General features: G+C 39.7%; 1 protein-coding gene across 3 annotated transcripts in view; it reads left to right on the top strand.

The window, feature by feature from the left end:
- The window catches only part of camkk1a (calcium/calmodulin-dependent protein kinase kinase 1, alpha a), a 60,477-nt gene that overhangs the window by 9,407 nt on the left and 26,036 nt on the right, over window positions 1–25,034 (top strand). For all 3 annotated transcript variants that reach the window (XM_061752136.1, XM_061752138.1, XM_061752137.1), the window contains exons 2-5: window positions 14,372–14,807; window positions 20,113–20,160; window positions 21,076–21,129; window positions 24,786–24,837. In XM_061752136.1, coding sequence (XP_061608120.1) covers window positions 14,493–14,807; window positions 20,113–20,160; window positions 21,076–21,129; window positions 24,786–24,837 — 469 coding nt within the window. In that variant the 5' untranslated portion in view covers window positions 14,372–14,492. The remainder of the gene's footprint in view (window positions 1–14,371; window positions 14,808–20,112; window positions 20,161–21,075; window positions 21,130–24,785; window positions 24,838–25,034) is intronic.

Raw genomic sequence — 25,034 nt, 5'->3', positions numbered from 1 at the left:
ACTATACGCTTAGTGAAAGGAACATGTTCTTCCTCTCTGACACAATCTGTCTTCAGTTTACACAGAGGAAATGATTAGCACATACAAAACCCAACAAGTGCAGTATGACACGACTGATGGTGTTGTTTTGAATTCTCAGTCAGAGTCTTGGCTCGACCCCTGAGTTGAATCTTAATCTTTCATCTTGGCAAGATATGTTGGACAGTGCTGCACTTGCAAATGTGGGGGAATTTGTAATTTGTCCCGGGGCACAAAGCAAGGTCCATAATGGAATGTAATAGTAATGTAATCATTACCGGATAAGCAGCACTGTCTGTTGTCGTACAAGAGCGGCTCCAACTACCGGAGACAAATTCCTTGTGTGTTTTTTGGACATACTTGGCAAATAAAGATGATTCTGATCAATGTTGTGAGACGGAAAAACAAAGGGTATGGACCTCTGCTGGTTACGGCCATGCCTATATGACCCAAACAAACTGAGACCAACCATGCCCAATCCATAACATAAAATAAGTGTTACATTTACGATTAAATCAGTCTAACGCGTCACTCTTCCTTTTAATTTTGTGTGTTTGAGTATGTACCGCAATTTCTCGTGTATAATGCGCATCCCCCCCAAAAAACATGCAAACTCCACACAGGCGGGGCAGGGGATTGAACCCCAGACCTCAGAACTGTGAGGCAGACGCTCGAACCAGTCGTCCACCGTGCCGCCAAAATAAGAGCAAGTAAATAAAAAAAGTATTACATGTTCAAATAAAGTGCTTAACTGCAGAATAATTATTTGAAAAAACTAACAAAATACAGCTAATAATTCATCTTTTGATCATATGGGTAGAAGCAAAATCATGCATTGTAAAAATGCATTAAATCCAAACCAGTCGACCATTTGTTGCGCTGATCTCTTCCAGGAAGTAACATGTCCAGACTCACCATGTATCATCTGTAGAACTAATCGAAATAGATTGTCTTTTTCAAACAATAATCTTATTATCTCACCTGAAAGCCAACATTTGCGAAAGAAAATCCAATATTTGACAACAGATTAGGTTGGTTCAGCAGGTTCAGCACCTATATTTGCTCTCTGATGAATCATATGATGAGCTTTCAGATATCTGTTTTTAGAATTGGTTATGAAGGAGCTCCACCTGCTGCAGCTACATTGTAACATGCTGATGACAATGTTTTAGGCTTAATGATCAAATGTTGCACAGTATGCTGTCACAGTGTACATATCAACTAGAAGGACCAACCTTGAGCTTGTACTTGGAGTTGAAACATCTTCACAGTTCATATTGGCATCCATTTACTGCAGTGGAATGGAATTTAGCATTGTGCAGTTGGTACAGAAATATAACACTGGTATACTCTCAGGTTGGGGCTAGCAAAAGAAGTTTGGTCTCGGAAGCTAAATTGTAGTAGTAAAAATCATTCAATAAGGAACCTTCATTAGGAATAAAGAACAACAAGTGCACAAAAAAGTAAAGAGTCAAAAAGTCAGTTTGTCATAGTACATCTTGGATATGCTGCTTTTCCAGGTTGCTCAGTACTTTTCACTTGTGGGATACGTTAAGGGCACTAGGGGATGGATAATTTATGCTCACTTCACATTCGAACAGCAGTACAAAATGGCAAAATCACTATATCATGATTTGTGCACTATATAGTGGATAGGGAGCGGTCTTGAACATCGGCTTGGCTTTGCAGCGGATGTGCTGCCATAGCAATAGCTACTTTAACAGAGGCATTTTCATAGAAGCAGTTAAATAAATGTCTGTGTTAAACATACATTTAATATGCCTCTGAATGTTTTTTTTAAACAAAATAAGCACGCTTACAATCACACAAAGTCAGCAAATTAGCAGTGATGGTGTCCACTAGCATGCTAAGCTAAGATTCTAATATTATTGCACTCACTAAAATATTTAGCCAAAAAGGTGATATAAATGATATGTAAGCTTAGGTAATCATTTCCATGTCCCTAAGTTTTAAAAGCAAACCTCTTTCAAGGTGGATTAGGCTTCAGAGGTCTCAAGCAGAAACTAGTTCTCTTTGAAACTTTGGATAAAAGATCTCAAGCTCACAAAGCACAGGAACATAAGCCCTGAATCTCAAAATAATGTCATTAAAAAACCAAAGGTACTGTAAAAAAAATTTGCGTTCATCTATGTATTTATGTTCATGGTTCCATTGTACACATTCCAGTATTTGAATGTTAACTACATAAAGAAGAAATAGAGCTGAAGTCTTGAATCTTAGCTTAGCGAGGTAATTGTTCCTTCTGGTTTAAAAAAAAAACAGTTGTATGCTTCACTGTAGTTCGCCCTAAATTTTGGAACTGATTGTATTCATTTATGCTTTGTTTCCATCGTGTTTGATGACTGCACAAGGTGTCTATAATAAAACCAAGCTGCAAATGAAGTGAAGCACCGGTCAGAAAATGTCTTGCCTCCTCATTGAGCTGAGGAACAGCTACAGGCAATGTTCAACTATACAACTCTTTCACAGTAGTAGGAATCCTCGAAGACCAAAAACTCAAACCAAGGAGTTGTTTTATCAATTTGATGATCAGGATTTAGCCTCTTGTATGTTGTGTGTCTGCTCTGCTTGTGCACCCTACTGCTGAAAATAAGAATTATATAAATGTTCCATTATGGATGTGTAACAGTACAGATGAGCAAATAAAAACGGTCCTGCGATTTCATTAATAGTGCAATTCATGGCTGTTACAGTAGATTTTGTTGGGGTTTTATCTTCCTTTGCTATCCTTTTACTTAAGAATCTGAATAATTCTACCACGCGCATGTTTGGCTTGTAGGGCGCAGTCTTTAATGGTGAATGATAGCTTGACCTGTCTTCTGACTGCAGCCACATCTCATTGCATATTGAGTTGGTCATTTAGCAGATAATAAACACTGTTTGACCTGCCAGAAGCAGGTCAAACAGTGTGGGGATTTAGTCACCTGGTCACAAGTTTTGAACATTGAGGAGAAGAGCTGGAGATCAGTGGGATGTTCTGAGGAATTTAAAGGGGCACTGAATTACGCGCTGAAGGAGTGTCCTTTGCCATTTTCTGCAGTAACATTATAATTCCCTCGTGGGTTAGCATCATTGCAGATTTCCAGTGTTGTGATATTGAGTGCTTCTCTCTCAAACCCCATGGCTGTGTGTGATTACCTTAGCTCCTGAGAGCCAGTGCAGCAACCTTCTAAAAATAACCAACAACAACAAACAACCAGTAGGTCCAGCTAGTGGACAAAAGAAAGAAGAGATATGTATATTATGAGACATTTCAACAAAGACGTGAAGCTCTCTTTTCATGCATTTGCCTGAAGGAGAAGCTGGGGGGAGGGTTCGGGTCTGTTCTTGTTAGTGCAGCACCATATCAAGGATTCCAAGGAGGGTCAATCATTCTGGAAGCTGCACTCTCAGTCAGTGTGAGTAGGGGAGAAATAATAAGCTCATCCAACATGTCACTTTGGAGTGTAATATCCTGTGTAATCCTGGAGACATTGACATTCTCAGGTATGGCAGCCAAGGTTCAGTAAATTTCTACTAAAACAGATTTATTCCTAAATTATGGACCCCATTGTATTCACAGTATATTTTGTGTTTTTGACATCATGTCTAGCTGAGGTGTTTAATAGGTTTACAGGGTGGTGTCTGGTACAATTGCCTGGTAATCCTGTGGATTAATTCAAGGACTTCCAGGGATTAGTCTGTGTCAAATGAATACATTAGAAAGTGTGAAGTGAAAACACTGCAGGTTTAATGTGACTTCCTTTGTAGTAGGGATGGGCATTTGAGGTTTCTTGATCCTAACTAAGGGGAAAATTGCTGGAATATTTTCATCATAATTATGCAACAAATTTTAAATGGCAAAATATACTAACGAAAGTGTTTTTAAACCACTCTTGTTTTAACACTAAATGAAGTGAAAAAAATAAGGATTGCTGACTGAGGCAAACTTGAGACCCAACTATATATACATCTTCAGAAATACCTACAGGCAGCACAGTGAATAGTAGTTAGCACGTCTGCCTCACAGTTGTGAGGTTTGGGGTTTGAATCTCTGCTCTGGCCTTCGTGTGTGGCGTTTTCATGTTCTCCCTCCATGTGCGTGGGTTTTTTTCCCCCCTCTGGGTACTGCGGCTTCCTCCCACATTCCTTTGTTTTTTGCGGTTCTTTAACCAGTCCTGTTCAGCTGCATGGCCATGCAGAATGGCTTTTTATTCTGGAACAGTTTTGCTGTGCAAAAGGGGAGTTTGAACTCCTCACTCTGCTTATTTTTTTATTTTTCAATTATTCTGCGGTTTATTGAAAACTCAGCCGGACAGGTAAGAGTTTTAGGGGACAGACAGAGGGACAGGATGGACAAGGGGAACATGGGTGCGAACCACAGCAGAATAGTTAGACATTCTAGATATCTGACCACAAGTAACATTACAACAGTGAAGTGGTGTTCTTATTTGTGGATGGGGGGAGTGGACACCCGGTGAGGACATGCAACAACTAACCAATAGGACGAGAGGACAGAAAAGGAGTCAAGGCAAGAGAAATGTGAAGGCCCACCACCCATCCTATGACTATGGTTACCACGTCACCGACTCGCAACCATTATCCGCGTACCGTGATCTTGTGTGGTGGGGTGTCGTGCATTCAAATTGGGGAGACTGGTGGTGGTGAGGAGAGACGGTCACAGGGCAATGATGATCTCTAACCGCCCCCCGCCCAGGCCCACCAGCTCCCCGAAGGATGTGCGAATGTATATGATGGATTAAAAATCGGGGGGGATACCGGGCCAGAAAGCAGGCTGGAGTGCCGGAACATCCGGCCAAGTGTCCTACCCAGCCAGACACTGCCCTCCCCTCTCTGATGGGTGTATGAGCCAGCACCCGGCCCGGCGTTCCGACCCATCATGCCTCGTGCTAGTAATTGATGATATCAGTTGTTGTTGTTTTTTTTATGATTCTGAAATCATGAAAAATAAGGCCTGCTCTCGAGCTGCAAGACAGCGTGGTTGGTCCGCTGAAGGCACTGGAGAAGAGACCTTCACCTGTCAATCAAATATATGTTTGCTGTAGTCAACTCCTGGCTGAATGTGTGCTGCTGAGGTTATGCTTAATAAACAGTTAACATTCCCTTGTTTGTATTCATTGGGGACTAACACACACAACAACTTGGAGCGAGGCAGTGACATTTTAAACAACATTGCTGCTGTAGAACTAGCCGTTTAGCTCCTAAGCTCGCTCGCTCGTAGGATAGCGAACATAATAAACATTTAACTTTCCCGTGTGTGTGTGTTAATTGGGGGCTAACACACACAACAACTGGGAGCGAGGCGCTGACATTTTAAATGACGTTGCCAGGGTGGAGCGAGCTGTTTATCTGTTTAGCACCTTAACTCGCTAGTTCGCGGGCTAGTGAATATAATAAATAGTTAACTTTCCCTTAAGTGGAGCAAGACTGGTATATTGGACGGAGCCAAGCCAACACCAGTCCGCTGGCGTTCCGCGTGCCCACTAGCGGCTTAAGTCACAGCCGTCCAATAATTTATCAAGTCCGGAAAAACTATCATGTCCATTTTATTTATCGAACGATAAGTCGATATAGTAATTATCGTGACGGGTCTAAGTACATCTCAATGAATTAGCTTAGCTTAGGCAGTTTAATTAAAAAAATGAAACTCATTATAGAGATGTATTACACACGCTCAGTCAAATTACTGTAATTACTATTTTTTTTAAATTTGTAGAATTTTGATGATTAGCGCTTACAGCAAATGAAAACCCAAAGTTCACCATCTCTAGAAACTAGAATATTACATCACAAACAATCAAGAAAGAAAATGATTTTAAATGTAGAAATTAGGCTGGAATTTTCCCTCAAAGTATTTTCCCATGTTTTAATGAATCTATACATAATGTATGAGTACTGAAATAAACTGACTTTTGACTTTTTTACAATATTCTAATTTATTGAGATTTACCTGTATGCATAGATTAGCATTAGCTAACAGCATTAACTTCTGATAAGTGACACACACTTGCTTGGCCAGTTTGTCACACAGAGGGAGAGCATTGTCCATGCGCCACATACACACAATATTGTGAATCAATTCCTTCCTCAAGGAGTTCATTATTTTGTCTTCATGAGTACTCGCGTACAGCCCGCCCACCACCAATACTCGGGGCTCTTATCTACTCTCAAGACTAAGGCTCTGCTCCCTGAAAACAGAAAACGGCAATATCAGGATGAAAATGCTTTTCACCAGATAGCACTTTTGTTGATTTAGGAAACGGTGAGGAATGAAGTTCACAATAAATGTCTTTTGTGGTCCTTGCAAGAAAAGCACCCCCTGGTTTCAGAAACAAATAGTCATGGTATCTTTGATTGTACATAATAAACACTATTTTATTCACTTGTCATATTGGTATGTTTGTGCACAACTCAACATGCTTTGTGTTAAGTTTTTGTGCTTGTGAAAAATTGAACGCAATGAACAGCTAAATAGAACGACTGTTTGTATTTTATTGTGCTGTTATTGTGAAAGGCTGACAATTAACAAAATGTTTCTTTCTGTGTGTTAATATTCTGTGATGCTTTCAAAGACTATTTCTAGTCCCATAATGCACTGTTGGTTGGCTTTTAATCCCGTCAGTAGACAATGTAAATTTTCTCTTAAATTCTGCCAGTGTGGTGCACTGATGAGTCGTTTAAAATACTATCACCCCGCACAGTTCTTGCCTGTATGAATAATTTCTAACTCCAATTGTTTTTAATCAATTGTTTTTAATCAATTTCCCTTTACTAGCGTTGATAGCTGATTTTTATGCATACTCAGTCTCTCCAGAAGCCTTTGAGGTGTTGTGCACTGCGCTCCATAGGAAGAAAATCTCACAAAAAAATGTCACATTAAAATCTCAGTCAAAAGATGATTAAGCATAATCACTCCCAACTGTTTGCTAGCACAACATGGGAGGACGTGGGAGGGGAAAAAAAGCTTTTCTATTTGCATGTGTTTGCGTGGTGGGATGAAATGTCTCAATTAATCCTTTCACACACACACAAAGAATCAGGTGTATCTGTGTGTGTGTGTGTGTGTGTGGGGGGGGGGGGGGGGGGTTATGTTGGAGTGGGCAGGCGTGTGATTGAGTGTGTGTGTGTGTGTTTGTGTGCACACACAAGCCGTTCCATCATCCGTCAGACGAAGCCAGTTGATGTCTCCACGGTGCTTTGCGGCATTCCCACTCCCTCTTCTTTTTGCTCAGTGATTTATGTGACCCAGCCACTGTTTGAGTCATATGAAATATGACAGGTGAAGGAAAGTGGAGGCCTGATCACCCCTAAGGATGGAGGACATTGCCTAGACACCATGAAAGAAAGCAAATTTTTTTTGTGCTTTCTTTCAAAATTTAAAAAAGGCAATAGTGCGCATTATACATGGGTATAGGGGAAAATGGGGGGGGGACAAAAAAGCTTTCACATTTTAAAAATGTATCACGCCATCTAGAGGTTATGAGACAGGTGTGCATTTTAATTCTAATATGCCACCGCCACATAGAGGTTATGAAAAAGGTGTAGCCTACACTTTCGTTCCAATATGAAAGGGGTACATATGACTGCATAATATGTACAGTTGTGCTCATAAGTTTACAAAGCCTGGCAGAATTTGTGAAAATTATTATTTTAAGTCCGACTGATGACTGAACAACAACCATCAGTAATTTGTTTATGGTTATGTTTTGTTGACTGATAATGCTATTCTGAAATGCTTGACAGTTTAATTTGAATCCCATTAAAATAAAATTAAATGTTTTGCCTGGCCTTTCGTTTTCTTTAAAGAATTAAGAATTTCACATTCTGCGTGGATAATCAAACATATGAACACAAGTGTGTGTTTTCTTACTTACTAAATCAAAATAAGAGCAAGTAAATGAGTATTACGTGTTCAAATAAAGTGCTTCAGAGTAATTCTTTGAGGAAAAAAAACCTAACAAAATACAGATAATACTTCATGTTTTGATTATATGGGTAGAAGCAAAATCATGCATTGTAAAAATGCATTATACTTGGGTAGAAGAGTTTCCCAGAATTTTGAGGCCAACTTTGGGGGTGCGTATTATACATGGGTGCGCATAATACACAAATTACCGTATTTATTACTAAAACTACTTTATTACACTGGCGAATGGTGACTATGCAATGATGTAATATTATCTGATATATTTGGCCACATCAAAAAAATAAAAACATTTTGATGGTTCTACATTGTTTTTGCATTCCACGTAATATACATACATTGATGATCAAATGGAGAAAGGAGACTGGAGACCTCTTCTTTTCATGTATAACCGCTTCATACAACAAAGACAATGCATGTTATGTCTTTGTTTTATGGTTAGTTTTGTTTGTTTTGTTTTGTCTTGTTTTTTGTGTGATAGTGACCGCCTGGAAAAGTAATTTCGGCCCTCTGTATGTTCCACATACAATGAGGACTGACAATAAATGCTACCATACCATATCAACACTGTATACATAATTACAAGTCAAATATGCACTGTGGGCGAAGTGTTTGTGTGTGTGTGTGTGTGTGGGGGGGGTGGGGGGGGGGGGGGGGGGGGGGGCGGCGCGTTGAGGAGTTGCGGAAGCCCACTCACGATCGAGCATATGCATAGTGGTAAAGAGTAAAAGTGTTGATCATTTTGGATCTTAATTTAATTTCACTTGAAACATAAAGCATAAAGTGGAATTGTGGTGTGATTCAGCCTCGCAGATGAGGGAATCACATTAATAAAAAAAAAAAATCTATATTTTAAAGTGAGAAAAGTAGCACTATAATATTGTACTTTATTTAAAACATACATTAGTGACATAATTATACAGTTTTTGTGACACTTTCTCATTCAATGCACGCTGTGCTGCTCATTCTTGTATGTGATCCTTGGCCACCTGGTGGCAGTATAAAGGCCAATTCATTCTTCACACTTTCCTGCCTGGATGCAGCAGCATACGTATCATATTGCAAGCGGGGCGTGACCTGCCTTGAAATCAAATGATATTCATATAGTCATTCTTCGCAAAGGATATATTGTCCGTGTACATGTGTTGCTGCAAAGTTTGTTCAAATGTTCGTTGCTTAAAGGGTTCTCACACAGCCACATAGATGCTAATCATCCCCTATGTTAGCATTATGCTTAAGCTAGCAGACTACAAGCTAAACTATGTGGATATGCGAAGATCCCCAGCACCTTGCACAGGATGTAAATGTTAGATATAAATATTTTAAACACTTGTCAGTATGAAGAATTACCATTTGAGACCGTTGAAATTACAACTTCGATGAATAAAGATTTTGTCGAGTTAATACATCTTGAACTGCAAATTTTCTTTGGTAAATCAGTGTTTTAGAGCAGCTCTTTTATTGGATTTCGCTATATTGTGTGGGTGTACATCATGACTGTCCAGTCAGTGCACATTTCCAGCATGCACCCATGGCCTCTGCCCCTTACCATTTCCCACTGTGAAATAAAGATAAAGAGTGAATAAAAATGAAGAAAGATAAATAAACCTATGTAGGCTTGCAAGGTCGAGTGCTTGAAGTAGAAAGCTTGGGGGATTCATCTATGTTTACAATGGTAATCCAGTGCTTGCTCTTTGCTCTCTGACAAGGACTCATAAAAAAAGCAAGAAAGAAAACAAAGTCAGAGCCAATATATGTATGTAGAAGAAATGTTCCTTGAAGATATCCTCTCGCTTTGGGTCTTATTGTTTGTCATCTGAATGATGGCACAGACTGATCGAAGCCAGCTAAGAGTGAAAGTGATTCACTAATGGAGTCATTTGTCCAACAAACCACTTTGGTGCTTTTACCGTTATCGCGTCTCGGTGGCTAAAGTTGAGCAGAGATGGTCGCTCTTGAAAGCACTTGATATTCAACTGTGGCTCTCAAGGCTGTCATTGGTTTTCATGGATCCATTTCTGCAGATTTAATTACAGCAAGACATTATAAAGTTGTTTGAAGTGGGACATATGAATGGATGTTCTTATTGAAGTCTTGTATCTTGATACAAAGCATGCAATTAAACTACTTCTTGATATGCAGTGACAATAAAAGGAACATTGACACTTATGGTCAAATTGTTGCGTTACGACGTTGCAGTCAAAAGTAATTTATTTTTAAAATGGACAATTTCAAATGGAACTAGCATCTTTTCATTAAGTTATCAATTATTAATTCCTTGTGCTGACACCCTCGATTGGAAATCACTGTTACCACTTAGCTGTAAATGACTAAAAAATAAATACAAAATCTGCACTGTTGTGTAAACTCCAGGTTTCTTTCGTGGGTGTTTTATTTATTAACTGTTCATTTATTTCAATATTCACGTCCCATGTATGAGTATAGCAGAAGGCCAAAAAACAGACCAAATACAAACGGCACATACTGGACAAAAAAATGAGAGTATAGTGGTAGATTATCAGGGAAATGTCACGGTCGCTACACCACTGCTGCGACCCGCCTCGCAGCCGGATATTGCTTACAAATTCACAATTGCTCCCATTAGTGCCACAGTAGAGAGGAACTCATTCAAAGACTGATCGTCACATCTTGGGATATGAATGAGCAAAATTAAAACATTTTTTTTTTTTCCTCAGGATGAGTCAGGAGTTAAACAATGCATTTCCCTTCACTGTTAATAGCCTTTCCCATTCTCTAATATTGAATAATAGTAATATCAAATCTAAAATGGTCAAATAGGTACACCCTCTTAATTAGTACTATGGATCTGTGCATTTGCAATATGAATAAATAACATTAATTATCGTGTTTGCAGAATATTTTAAGACTATACATGCTGTATAGTACTGGGTAAGACAATTATAATTAAACAATGCATCTTACATAGAATGCAGAGTAGACCAGCACCGAATTGAACACCTTCATATACATTTCTGCCCAAAATTACTCATACTGTGGTCTAATTTGAAGTTACAGTAAATTATTATTTGTTGAATGGGCATTTGAGCAAGAAAAAAGTATCAAAACACTTAAGTTGTTGTTAAAATATATATATATTATTCAACTGGCGGCACCTAGGTTGAATCAAGGGAAATATCAATGTGGGAAATTAAAGAAAATTTGTCTTTCAGATAGCAGCAGATGGATTCCAGCAATCTTGTGCGTGTTGAATTGGGTCAAGTCAGTACTTTAATTTTCTCCAAATACCGCACCTGAGCTCAGGTGGTTTATTATAATATTGTTCATTCTGTTCTTATTTACCCCTTCTATTGTGTAGATTTTCTAGGCATTACAACATGGTTACAAGTGTGTAGAAGCAGCAAAAGTGTGTACTCAATAGTAAATGCTGTTTTTGTTGTCTTCCTGCCCTGTATAGTGCTGGCTCATGCGGGCGTCACTTGGTTTTCTTGCGAAAATATGTGTGAGGAGCATGCTTCTAGACATACTCATTCAGGAACAGTGCCTTGAGATACAGTAACTTCCATTGCTCTGTTGTGATACATAAATAATTGACTTGACTATACCAAAAATGCATTACAAACACAATAAGTTGTTAATGTTGCAGAAAATCGACTGCATGCTCTTCTCTTGGAAACCATAAAAATACATTTCTGGATATATAGTGTTTTGAACAAAAATAGATAATTATTTAATTTTACAATCAAAAATGTTGTGGGATTTGTCACTTATCGTTGAACATATTCAGACAAGGCATTGAGTAAACAGACGTCAAATGTCTATAGCAATGTCTACTGGTTGGGTAGAGTCATTCAGGTTGAGCACTGTATAATTTCCTCATATAATTACATAAAAGCCCCTGCATTTGATAATTTTTTTTGACCCACAATTTGATGGCTCACTAGTTATGAATGCAGTATGTTCCTGCACAGTGTTTCCTGGTGAAGAATAAATAAAAATAAATAATAATAATAATAATAATAATACTGTACCTTGAGATACAAGTTTGTGTTGTTCTGTGACCATATTCATATCTCAAATCATATTTCCCCATTGGATTGAATGAAATGCAATTAATCCATTCCAACCCCCCAAAACACCAAAATTCCTTTGTTTTTTTCATATGAAATTTACACTCCAAGTCATTTTACTTTATGAAAAATTACATTTGCTTTCCACATTACCTGCAAACACGAAAAATGGGAGCACAAAACATGACGGCACCTGATGTATTGTCCTGTCCTTGTTCTTATTCTGTGGGATCTGTTGGCGGTTGGCAAACTAGCTTAATGGCACATTACTGCCACCAACTGATATTGTCCTGCCACTGCAAGTAAACCAGTGTGAATTGATGGTGGCCGTATGTTGTGAATTTTGCCGCCGCAATCTCGCGGTGGGGGTCTGAAGTGCAGTCATATCTCAAATGATTGCTCGTATCACAAGGCAAGAAATCGACTGGTATCCCGAAAACCCGTAAGTCAAGACACTTGTATCTCAAAGTACAACTGTAACACGCCTAGCTTGCACAGCAGCTTCGCTTTGCGAGTTTGCTTTTGTGAACATACCTATAACAAACCTGTTTTTTTACGATGCATGGCTGCATCTTGAACAATTCGTTTTGGAATTTTTCTAAACCACACAAGGTCAACATGATACCCACTGATACCAATACAGCAGAAAATGTGACTATGCCAAGTATGCCAGCGACAGCGAGCTTTGATATGATCTGTCATGGGGGCAGTTTGTCATTAGAGAGGAACACCTGACTTTTGCTCTTTTTATCCGTACACTTTGTGGTGTGCCAGTCAATCTGCATGTGTTTGATAAGGATGTTGGGGACACCCAAAGGACTCAAACATGAGCTTTGTAGCTTTTGAGATTGGATTTTAAATGGCTTTTTCCCCTCAGTGCATTTGTCCAGCACTCGCAGGCAGACACACACACACGCACACATTGTGTTTGCGCCACTGGCTGCTTGGGTACACGTGAGTTGACTATGTGCGGAAAACGTGCAATACGTCACGTGACGTCATTGCACCCGAGAGGCTTCGTTGATAAATATTTCGCCTTTTTTTGATATTGTAGTTAGTCGTCGTGTGCATTTTAGTTATGGATAGTTAAGAATATAGTGTTTCGTCTGTTTTATTAGTCATTACTAAAACAAAGGCTGAAAATTGCTCTACACTTATGACCGTGACTGAATCAAGTGTCTTGGTTATTGACTTGCCTCATGTTCCCAAGCATTGTTGTTTGTTAATGATAAATATCTGTTGCCTGAGCATAAATAGCACATTATCATTCAAAAGTATATTAAACTCTGGCAGCTAAATCAAAGTAACTGGAATCTGACTACTCTAATATATAAAAAGTAACGCGTTACATTACTTATGATGTCACCGGACCACACAATTTGAGTAACGTTACAAAGTAACACGTTACTGGCATCAACTCACAAAAAGTTAGGGATATTTGGGTTTTGGGTGAAAAATCTGGATTTTCCTGTCAGCTCCTTGTTGTAGAATAGCAAAGTGTGCAAAAACAGTCAAACGTTGAACAATTATACTGTGAAGTTTAGAGGTCAACTTAAGTTAACTTTCAAAGGTTATACAGTGGAACCTCAATTTAATGGACTAATAGGGGTGGGGGGGTCATCCATTAAATCAGATTGTTTGTTAAATTGAAACACTTTTTTCCGTGACCTAAAAACACCAGTACAGTTCAAAGTAGTTTTGTAACTTGTTTTCGCCGATCTGAAAAAGCATCCCTGAGTGCAACCCTGAGTCAAAATGTTCATTTAAGTCTATGCCGCGGGCTGCTAAGAAAACGGATGTTCATAATTTGGACACCCATTTTTTTTTAACCATGCAAACCGTTTTGACCCAGCCCCCTAAAAGAATCTGAATCGAGTAACGTTTGGAACCAGAATTGAAATGAATAACCAGAATCGGGACCGGAATCGCTCAAATTCAAACGTTGCCCAACCCTAGTAACAAGTACCTACCCTGTTGTTATGTTACATGATTTGGTGATAGAGTTGTTGAAATTCTGACTCTACCTTGAAGGTATCTGAATGTGATTGGATAAATGAGTTGCAAGGGGTGGGGCCTGTGCAACTGAGGATGGCAAGGAGAGTGAGTGAGTGAGTGAGCGAGCGAGCGAGCGAGCTTGTGTTTGGAAATGCACTTGACTATCATCACCTTACCGTTGACTACAAAAAAAATCTGAAGTCGTTCAACCCCTATCCTGAAATATTATAGTAGTATATCGTTGGAATAAAGTAGTCGTAGTACACCTTTTTATTTTCATTATACAATGCCCTCTATACTGTCTTTTAAGAAATGCAAAATTAGTAGCTAATGGGGCATTTTTCTTTTCTGGGGGGGTTTCCAGTTCCTGTAACACCCAGAACACTGCAAACGCCAGCTGGTCCAGTTCATATCGATGCTGGTGGAGGCTCAATTATACTCTTCCCACCAACTCCGCCTGTGCCAAGCCCACCTTTCCTCCTGCCATGGCGATGAGCAGTGAGCCTGGCATCGAGAGGCTGGAGTCCAGTTCTGAAGAACAGAGCACCAGTCTCACAGACATCCTGGCCGCCATGTCCACAGAAGATCTGGGTGGTTCTGTGAGGAATGGACGTGCAAAGGTGGACAGGGATCAGCCCAAAAGGACTCAACCATCACGTCCTCAGTTGTCTGGGAGGAAGTTCTCTCTACAGGAGAGAGGCACTTACCTCTCCTCCGGAGGGGGCTACACACACGTCTCCCCTCGGGTGGCTCGAAGGCCCACGGTGGAGTCGAAACGTGTGTCCATATCAGACTCTCAGGTGAGGATTACAACGAAAGGAGGTTTTCTTGGAGTCTTTTTGTCAATTTTGGGGATGTCAATATCTTATATGATATCTAGAAGAAATAAATGTTTATGTGAATGCTTTCCAAACACATTTTCATCAAATAAATTAGTTTTAAAGGATATCTGGCCAAAATTGGCCGAAATAGCTAGTCAAATGTCACGTGGCTATAGGCATGTCATCGCTTGACCAAGATAGCTAAGGTCACATTTTCTGCGGTCAACAAGCCACACTGCACAGTGTAAAATTCCTAGGTCATTCGGTTACTAAGCGCCTGATTTACTAAAGGATTTCACATGCAAAAAAATGAACGTAAACATTATTGCTCATGCAAACAGATGATGAGAGGCGACGCGGACAACGGATCTTATTAACTCGTGAACATTTTTTAAATGCCACAAAAAAAATCGGAAATTCTAGCAACCGCTAGTCGGCAATGTAATTTGGGAGGTCCTGAATGATGGAAGGGCTGAACTGGAGCTGGTCACCTATGACAAAACTCCTTTCAACCCTGCATTGACTTCCATCTGGGTCATTTCAGCGCAGTGTGTCAGCTGTCTGGTGCTGGCCTCCGAGCACTGCGTGTGCTGCCCGAGAGTGTTATGCAGGTTGGGCGCTCTGGCGAGGTTACGTAAATCAAACAATACATGGCTTTTTCAGTGGTTTCTGGCTTCCCCAAAATTATCGGCGTGATGGATTTCTTTTCTGTAACTCACTTACAGTATGTTTGTCTGTCTGTGACTAACACTTCCTATTCCATCACTTCAAACTTAATTTTGCGCTTGCAGTGCTCGCTCTAATTTTTGATGGTGAAAACCATCATAGCTAGCAAAAACGCAAAACCCTCTTTTTAAATATGGTTGTCTCCACCACTTTTACACCTGTTCCTAAAAGCGTGCAATCTGTGAGGGAATACACTATTTAGCGCCCACTATTTGCGATCATGGTAAATCAGGCCTTAAATGTTCACATTCTGTGATGATTTTCAAGCTGTATACTGTACATGGCGTTGTTGCGTCATCAGTTTTTAAAGCTTGTAAGCAAGGATTATTATAATATTGGAGTGTGATAGTTTTTCTCATATTCTATGATGAGATTTAGCCAGTGATTGATGTTAATAGCTTGTTTGTTTTTCCAGTTTAATAGAATTGTTTTCTTAAATGCAGCCCCTATGGGGGGCACAAGCCAGTGCAAACTGTAGGCCGGTCCCAAGCCCGGATATATTAGCTGGAGAGAAGCCCATTTTATACATAGTGTGCTGAGTAAAGTGGGTTCTATGGAGCACTTTATATTGTATAAACTGTAAATTTGTGTTTTTTGTCATTCTAAACGTATTGTTGCTTATCTGTATCCAGTAGTTACGGACATGGAAAGGTCTCCTTCCCATTTAGTGATTGGTAAGTGCATGAAATTAATTCATAAACTTTGCGGCAGAAGCTTCACTATTTGCTTGACAAAGTCCGGCAGTTTGAGTGTTTTCTGGAGTATTGGAATTTTTATTGCTGCTTTTAATTGATTGTATTGAAGAAAGTTTGCGCCTGTTATTTGGAATTCTTGGAACAGTTCATCACGTGTCCTAAAAACATTAAATGGTTGTTGTAGGTGGTCAATTCCATGTTGTTCCCATGTGCAAAAATGAAGGGCTATATTTTTAATTTCGAAATCTGGATTATGACAGATTGGGGAGAACATACTGGGAGCTAATTGAGATCCTGTAGATTCTAAATTTTGCCACCGAGCCGTTAAGGTGGATGCGATTATGTTGTTCCAGTCTATTTGTTCCAATTCTAGCCAAGAATAATACTCCTCATTGTGGTGCAAACATTTGATGAGGTATTGTTGTTAATTGGGAACATTTCGGCCTCCCTCCTGTTTACCTTTCTGAAGAGTGGATCTATTTTTCTTATTTTTTTTTAAATAAAAATTTATTACAGCAGAATCTAATGTTTGAAACCATTTAAATGGGGTGTTAAATGGAATCATTGAGAATAAATAAATTGAGGTAAAGTTTTCATTTTTATTCTGACTATTCTTCCCAGTAGTAATATAGGCAAGTTATGCCAGCATTTTAAATCAGCAGAGATTTTTTTCCAGAAGTGGTGTGTAATTTAGATTGGCTAGCTCTGTGATTTTTGGTGAAATATTAATACCCAAATACTTAATGTTTCCTATAGGAATAGGGCTATCTGGGATTTGATCTGCAGGAGTCCATGAGTTTGCTGTTATTGGGAGTATTGTTGATTTTGTCCAGTTGATAGAGTAATCTGATATTTGGGAAAATGTTTTGAGATTGAAGACCGCCAAGCAGATACCTTTTTAATATTAGCATTCTGACGTATAGCGGCAGCAATAGGTTCGTTGAATATTGCAAATAGCATTGTGAGAGTGGACAGCCTTGTCTACTTCCTCTTTGTAAAGTAAAACTTTGTGAAGTAAAACTAATTGTGGTGACTGTCGCTTTCGGCTAATTGTATAATGTTGCTATCCAATGTATAAATGAATCTCCAAAGCCAAATTTGCGAAGTACTGCAAACAGGAAAGCCCAGTTAACTTTATCGAAAGCTGTCTCTGCGTGACATGATGATTGCATTTAGATTTTGATGATTGCATTTAGATTTTTACGCTGTTACATGCTTATTAAATTTAACAGATGTCTGACATTATTTGTGGCACTTCTACCTTTAATGAAGCCTGTCTGGTCATAGTAGATTATCAACGGGAGTACCTTGTAAAATATTTCATTTATTTCTAGCGGAGACTGTGTACACTTGCTGTTTACATTTTTAATGGCTGTAATTAATGACTTTTCTTTATTGCGCTGAAGTTGGTTCGCAAGGAATTTTCCTGATTTATTATTGTACTTGAGTATGATATGATTCGACCTCTCAATACAGCTTTGCCGGTTTCCCACAGCAGAGATGGGGATATGGTTCGGGAGTCGTTGAGTTGGAAAAACTCGTCCCAGTCCTTCCTTACGAAAGAATCAAACTCCGGGTCCTTCAATAGGGACGTGTTGAAGCGTCCATGTTGGTGGGGGTCCCAAACTTGACTTTTTAGATTGAGAGAAATTGGTCCATGGTCGCTGATGATTGGATGTATTTTGGAGGTAATTCTTTGAGCTTCCGAATTGTTTGAAAGAAAAAAATATAACAAGACCAAAGTTGTCCATATACTGCTCTAGTATATTGGGGCATTGTAAATGATTGCTATTTTTGAGATTTGAGCGATCTATTATGGGATTTAGCGTAAGGTTAGAATCACCTCCCATCATAATTGTAGAATTGGCTGACAAGTTTAACAAGTGTGTAAAGAGCATGTGAAATCTGTAGTTCCGCTGACGTTGACATCATGTTTGATCGGAGTATTATCTAATCTTAGTTCTCTGACCTGTTGTTGCGTGAACTCCGAGCTCTTTCTGAGTTTGGCGATCTCTTGACGACGCAAGTCAACTGTAATTGACAATTTCTTGTCGATTGAGAGGAGGACACTAGTCTGTGTGTCTGTCGAATCGAGTAAATCCTCGAATGAAGTTGAAGAATCAGCTTTTTTTTCCTCTTCAGCGGCAGCTTGACGCGAGGGCTCAGGTCCTCCATGACAGACGAGTTGGCGTTGATGTAGCTCTTTCCGAGTTATCGCTGCTAGGGTAGCTGGCGAAGGAAAAGGGAAAAGAACAAAGCAACCAGCCGCTGCTGAAAAAGGAAAAAGAGAAATTTTGCTGCTTTTCCAAGTCTATGCACGGGCGCTGCCATGTTTTTCGTCTTCAGAAATCACGCAATCCCTCGCGTTGTCACAGCATGCTCACCCCATTCTCCAGCCTCTAATGCCGAAATGCTCAAATATCAATTTGATCACTGCATCATGGTTTCACTCCGTCATGTTTTCAACTCCCGCCATCATGGTTTCCACTCCCGTTTATTCCCGGTGACTTTGTTTTCAGAGTTCCTGCTCCCGCTCCTGCCCAATCCCACGATTGATGGTCAAATTCACTCACTCCCATGGACATTAGCAAAATGTGAGCCGAGTGGGTGCCACACAGTCCCTCCTACTTATCCTTTGTTTTTGAGTTTTTGTCTCTGCCTCCTTTAGCCACTGCCCTATTTTTTCCTGTTTATCTTCCACTAACCAATCAAAGCAGTGCTGTCTGTCTAAAAATTGTGGGGTAAGCACTTAGGTAGAGGTATTCGTGGGAGAATTACACTAATCTCCCCTCTTGTTTATTTTTTATTTTTTTTATTATTTCAATTTGTATTCCAAATGAAATATCTATCATTCGACAAGCACAAATTAAACTTTGAAATTCGACATTTTTATTTTCCTAGTCTATGTGATTTACAGTCAATGATTTATTCCTTATCAGCAATTTGATTGGCTTCTATAATAAGACATTAAACAAAACCACCATGATGACAACAGTGATTTGTTTTAGAAAATACAGTTATTTAAAAAAAAACAACAAAAAAAACATCTGCCCCTAATGCGGAGTTGCCTTTGAATTAAAGCAATCCGTTCCAAGTTGAATGTACTTGACCAGACGAATCTCCTTTCAGACGCTTGTTCTCAACCCTGCCCACACTGCCTCACACCATCACACCAGTCAGCAACCTCCAACACAAAATCCTAGTCCCAGCTGTGATGATTTTTTTTTTATTTTTTTTATTTTTTTATTGTTAGCCCAGCAAGCAGCACATTATATAACCTGCTGCATAATATATTTTTTTCTAAAACACTTGGCCTGGTGGCCTTGCAACATGAGCTGCTACTGTATTTTTTTGTCATGCTATTCTCGTCTGTTTTGCACCATCAACAAAATATTCTTCCTCCACTCTCAGCCTGGAAACACAAGCCTCAGGCACTGTTCTGGCTCAAGCCAACATCACCTACCAACTCTCATCAGAGATGTTTTCCATCCATTTTCACTATGAATCCATCTCTTGATCCTACTATTTAAGTACTCACCAACTTTAGTGTGTGCGCGCATGTGCGTGTGTGTCCCTACGCCATCCAAAGCCTCTGACTGTGCTGTGGTTTGCTCTCCTCTACTGGCTGGCTGACACTGATTTGTAGTGGCGTTGGTTGCTATGGAACTGCAAAGCAGCCTTTCTAAGCAGTAGCACTCTAATGTACTTGCAGAGAGTAAACACAAAGTACTGACTGCACCATCAGAAATCAACTTTGGACACACACACACTTTTTTTTTTTTTCTTGGCCAATGTGTCAAGAATGATTGATGATTCAGTTTCCTTCTCTCCTACTTTCCTCTCCTCTTTTCTACCCTTCCCAGGATTGTATCCAGTTGAACCAGTATAAGTTGAAGAGTGAAATTGGAAAGGTGAGTTTTTCGGCTGGTTTATGCCACTTCCCTCTGTTTTACTCTGAATTTATGTAGTTTTCACAGCACATGTGCACTATATACAATGGGGAAAAAGCTAGATTTATTCTCTGATGGGTAATTCAACTAGTGTGACTGTTTACTCAAAAAACACTTGTGCTGTACTAGTAAAACGCAGAGCCCTTTGTTTGTGGGGCAAGCACAGGCAAGTATGAATGTTTATTGCAGATTTTGTCTTAATAGATCTGAATATTTAGGCTTGTCGTGCTTGAAATAATAGTCGCAGGTCGTACAACTGCATAATCAACTACATATCTAATAAAATATGTTTTTTTCTACTGTGGTGTAACTTTTGGTTATACAATTTTAGGTGTGTTTGCTATGAGGAACAAAGCATTAGAAACTCCTATCTTTGCAAAGGCAGTCTTGTTGATAGAACTTTGGTAAGACCTATAAATCCAGGTGTACGCATTTAATCTTATGATTAGATATTTGATAAAAGGATGAACATCTTTCTGTCATGAATGTGAAAAGAAATGGACTATAGTAGAGAATGCTCAGCTTGATGTTTAGAGATTTTAGATTGTGGTATGCACTTTGGACAATTGGAAGGACTAATGCACAAATAATATTACACACAAACCGTGCAACCTGTCTTCCACATGCTTGGTTTACTTTAAAAGCAGCAAGGTGCCAGAAATGCTCCAAGCACACTACCCAACCAGAAGTGGTAAGCAGAGATCCTGAAGCAGAGTGTGTGGGAAGGTGTACAGGCCCAAAATGTTTTTGAATGGATTCAGTGCACCCGTCGTCTCAGATGGATAATTTGTTTGTGCTATTAATGAACGACAAACTGGGGTTTTAAAATGTAAGATTCTCATCCACCTTCGAACCCTTTTTACTTTTATTTTGCAGGGTTCCTATGGTGTGGTCAAACTTGCATACAATGAGGATGACGACAAACATTATGTAAGTACGCAAAATTATTGAACCGCTTTTTTTCCACCAAAGACGAGCTACAATCACGAGCCCCTGTGGCTCTGTTGTGTAGACAGGAAGCGCTCCATAAATGTCCTCTTTGCCATTGATTTCCCCCCCCCCCCCCCCCCCCCCGTCTTCCACCTCAGTAGCTTTCTGCCTCTTTGATTTTCTCTAGTTCCGTTGCAAACAACAAGTGCCACTTCCAATGCATCCACGCTTTCATTATCGACGTAGTGTTAAGGCAAAAAAATAGAAATATCAGACAAAATTAACCCATGTAAACAGTTTTTAAATGGTGATATTATTTATTAAGGGGGGAACATTTTTTTATTCGAATCTTCCTGGCCATGTGTGGAAAAATGAACGGCACCACTCGGCAGCAACAACTGAAATCAAGCATTTTCTGGCAATGAATCTTTCACATCTCTGTGGAGATATTTTGGCCTACTCTTCCTCGCAGAATTGTTTTCATTCACAAAGATTGGAGGGTTTTCGAGATTGAATCATTTTAAGGTCATGCAACAGCATTTCAATCGAATTCAAGTCCAGACTTTGACGAGGCCACTCCAAAAGTGCCGTGTATCAAACTGGTAGCTTTTTTGCCTTAATCAGTACCCACTAAGTAGCTGTTTTGCAAAAAGGTTTGTGACCCATGCGCTGAATTGTCTGTGGTTGAGAATGTGAATTGCAGTACTTTGTAGCCCCTTCTGATTTTATTTCTCAACTACAGTTATTCCATATATTAAGTTTAGCATGTTTCCTCTCCAATAGTTTAAAAATATATTCTTCTAGGTTTTCCTTCCTTCCTTCATGTCAAAAAAGTGAGACACATTGGCTACCGCACTCTCCGTTTTGTGCTTTTTACGCCCACCATCAAAGCTACCTACATGAGTCTAAGCTGGCCAGATGCAGAAGAACATCATGAACATGGTTTCCAGTACAAATGTTGCAGTATTAGATCATCCAAGGATGTACTGTAATACTGTAGAGCAGGGGTGTCAAACTCATTTTTGTCACGGGCCACATCGTAGTTATGACTTCCCTCTGAGGGCCGCTACAATTATGAACCCATATAAATGAAAGATTACCTCATATATTGTAATTACATACAGTATACACAACAGATTGATGAATGACCAGTTTTGAAATCAGAAGCCTATAAAAACACGTTTTTCGACTATTACACTTCTTTTCAAAATGGGATTGGTAACAAAAAATTGTTTGCAAATATCCATCCATCCATCCATTTTCTGAGCCGCTTCTCCTCACGCGGGTCGCGGGCGTGCTGGAGCCTATCCCAGCTGTCATCGGGCAGGAGGCGGGGTACACCCTGAACTGGTTGCCAGCCAATCACAGGGCACATAGAAACAAACAACCATTCGCACTCACAGTCATGCCTGCGGGCAATTTAGAGTCTCCAATTCATGCATGTTTTTGGGATGTGGGAGGAAACCGGAGTGCCCGGAGAAAACCCACGCAGGCACGGGGAGAACATGCAAAGTCCACACAGGCGGGGCCGGGGATTGAACCCGGGTCCTCAGAACTGTGAGGCTGACGCTCTAACCAGTCGTCCACCGTGCCGCCGCTTGCAAATATCTCAGCGATATTACACCAGAACACGAGCAATTTTGAATTGCTTTCGCGGGCCACATAAAATGATGTGGCGGGCCGGATCTGGCCCCCCGGGCCACCAGTTTGACACCAGTGCTGTCGCGCCTAAGAGATGTTTGCAGAAGCATCCGGTTTCATTCTTAAGATTCGTAAGGAGGAGTACATGTTTTGAATGCGTCTACATTCTTACGTTTCGAAGCATTCTCTGGTGACACCGATTGTTGAGTGTGACAGAAATTGTGGCCTCCTGGGAAAATTGGGGGTTATTGCAGCTTGTCTCCAGTGACATCTGAATATAATCCTAAATGACAGTGACGGGAATCAAGAGTGGCGCAGATGAGTAATGACACGCGTAGATTGTTGATTCTGTTTCCTGGTCATTTGAGATTTGTTTCATGGAAGCTTTTATCTCGGCTTCTTGTGCCACACGTTTACTGATTTAATCATGTTTACACGCATACACGATGGCACGGGCGCAGACCAATGTGCTCTGGTGGATCAAAATGGAAAGCGTATCAGTAACATCGCTGCTACTAATTTCATCAGTAACTGCTGAGGAGGGATTTACAATGTGTAACAAATGTATTACACCGCCACCCAATGTCAGGTTGATCCCACAGCTGCCCTATTTTACCCTGAAAATGTTGTTTCTTTGATTGTTTTGTTAATATGCCAGTATGTAGAAAGTAAAATATGTACAATGCTAAAATGTTCTTATGCAATTGTTGTTATTCAGATATTTTGCAATTTGTTTTACAAAAAACTGAAAAAAACACTAATTTCTTGATTAAGAATCAAAGAATAGTATTTACTGGGATTCCTGAATGGAATTTGTTTTGGTGTTGAATATTACTTCTTGTCAAAGAGCTGGTCCTATCTCAAATAAATGAGCGACTTTATACTCCACCCTATATCCAGTACTTCTCGGCCAAGAGCGAGTCCGGCTTTCCTTTCCATCGGCAGAAAAAAGCGAGTGCCAGTTAAAGGCAATAAAAGCATTTTTGGCTTCACGCAATTTCCAGTTGGCTAGCATCTGTTTGTTCAAATTAATTTGTGGATGCAATTATTTAATAATTTGGATTAATTGTACTGCTCATATTGGTCTTAGCTGCCAGGCGCATGCAAACCTGATCCATATCAGGCTAGATAGTCATCACAGCACGCGCGCATGCACACACAAAAACAAAACAATGCCGAGTTACTGTAAATCTCATGTGATCCTTTCTGTGATCACTTAGCTCTTATGCGACATGCATGTTGCCAAACATTTTCACTGTTAACCCTCCAAGATTTTGTGGAACATTTGCAGCATAGTTGAGATTCCTTATTGTACAAATTTTTGGAACATACACCTTTTTGGAGTTTTGCCTCCACAGACAATATACATGGCCAGTATGTAATCCGTTTAGCCATCCTTCCATTTTTCTGTAAATCAGTGTTGAATTCAAGTCTATACCCGCTGACTTTGAGCAAAAATCAGGCGAAACACTGGACTGCTTGCCAACCATTCACAGGGCACATGGAGACAAACGACTATTCACACTCACATTTACACTGATGGGCAATTTAGAGTTTTCAATTATCTTAGCATGCATGTATTTGGAATGGGAGGAAGGTGGAGTGAGTACCTGTAGAAAAATTCACTAGCACGGAGCTGAAACTTGAACCCTGAAAGCCGGAACTGTGAGGCAAACTTTCTCAACACTAGGTCAAAATCTTTCAAATGTGGTCTCGCCACTTCTGAAATAAATTTTCCCAGTTAATGTTTCTGTCAGCAGTAGCTTTGTTTCATACATCATAGCTAGAGGTGTTAATGTAATGGGTTATTTTAGGTGTAGCATAGTCAAAGTATTCAATCAAAATGTTATGCGCTTACTTTTAGTAACTTTAATGCTGTGAGTTGGCACACACACACACATTGCTGCCAATACATTTCTGTTTTACCCAATAAATAATAGATTCTTCATTGATGTTTTGTTTTAGCTGCTCTAAATTTTTAGATAACTGGACAAAAATGACTTTCTGCTTTGCAGGCCATGAAAGTGGTATCCAAGAAGAAGTTAATGAAGCAGTGTGGTTTCCCACGTAAGTCATGGAATATTCTATTTTGTACTGAAGTACACGTTGTACTGTATAACTCAGAGGTACTCAACCCTTTTTGTGACATGCCCCCCCCCCACAACACACAATAGGTCAAGTTTTAACTTATATTGCAAAAACATCAAGATAACTGTTGCTTTCACTTTCATTTCAATAATTTCTTGTACAAATAACTGGGGGAA

The sequence above is a fragment of the Phyllopteryx taeniolatus genome, chromosome 17 (genome assembly GCF_024500385.1).
Source record: "Phyllopteryx taeniolatus isolate TA_2022b chromosome 17, UOR_Ptae_1.2, whole genome shotgun sequence".
NCBI classification, from domain to species: Eukaryota; Metazoa; Chordata; class Actinopteri; order Syngnathiformes; family Syngnathidae; genus Phyllopteryx; species Phyllopteryx taeniolatus.
The sequence above is the reverse complement of the archived record's forward strand: the minus strand, read 5'-3'. Positions and strand labels throughout refer to the sequence as shown.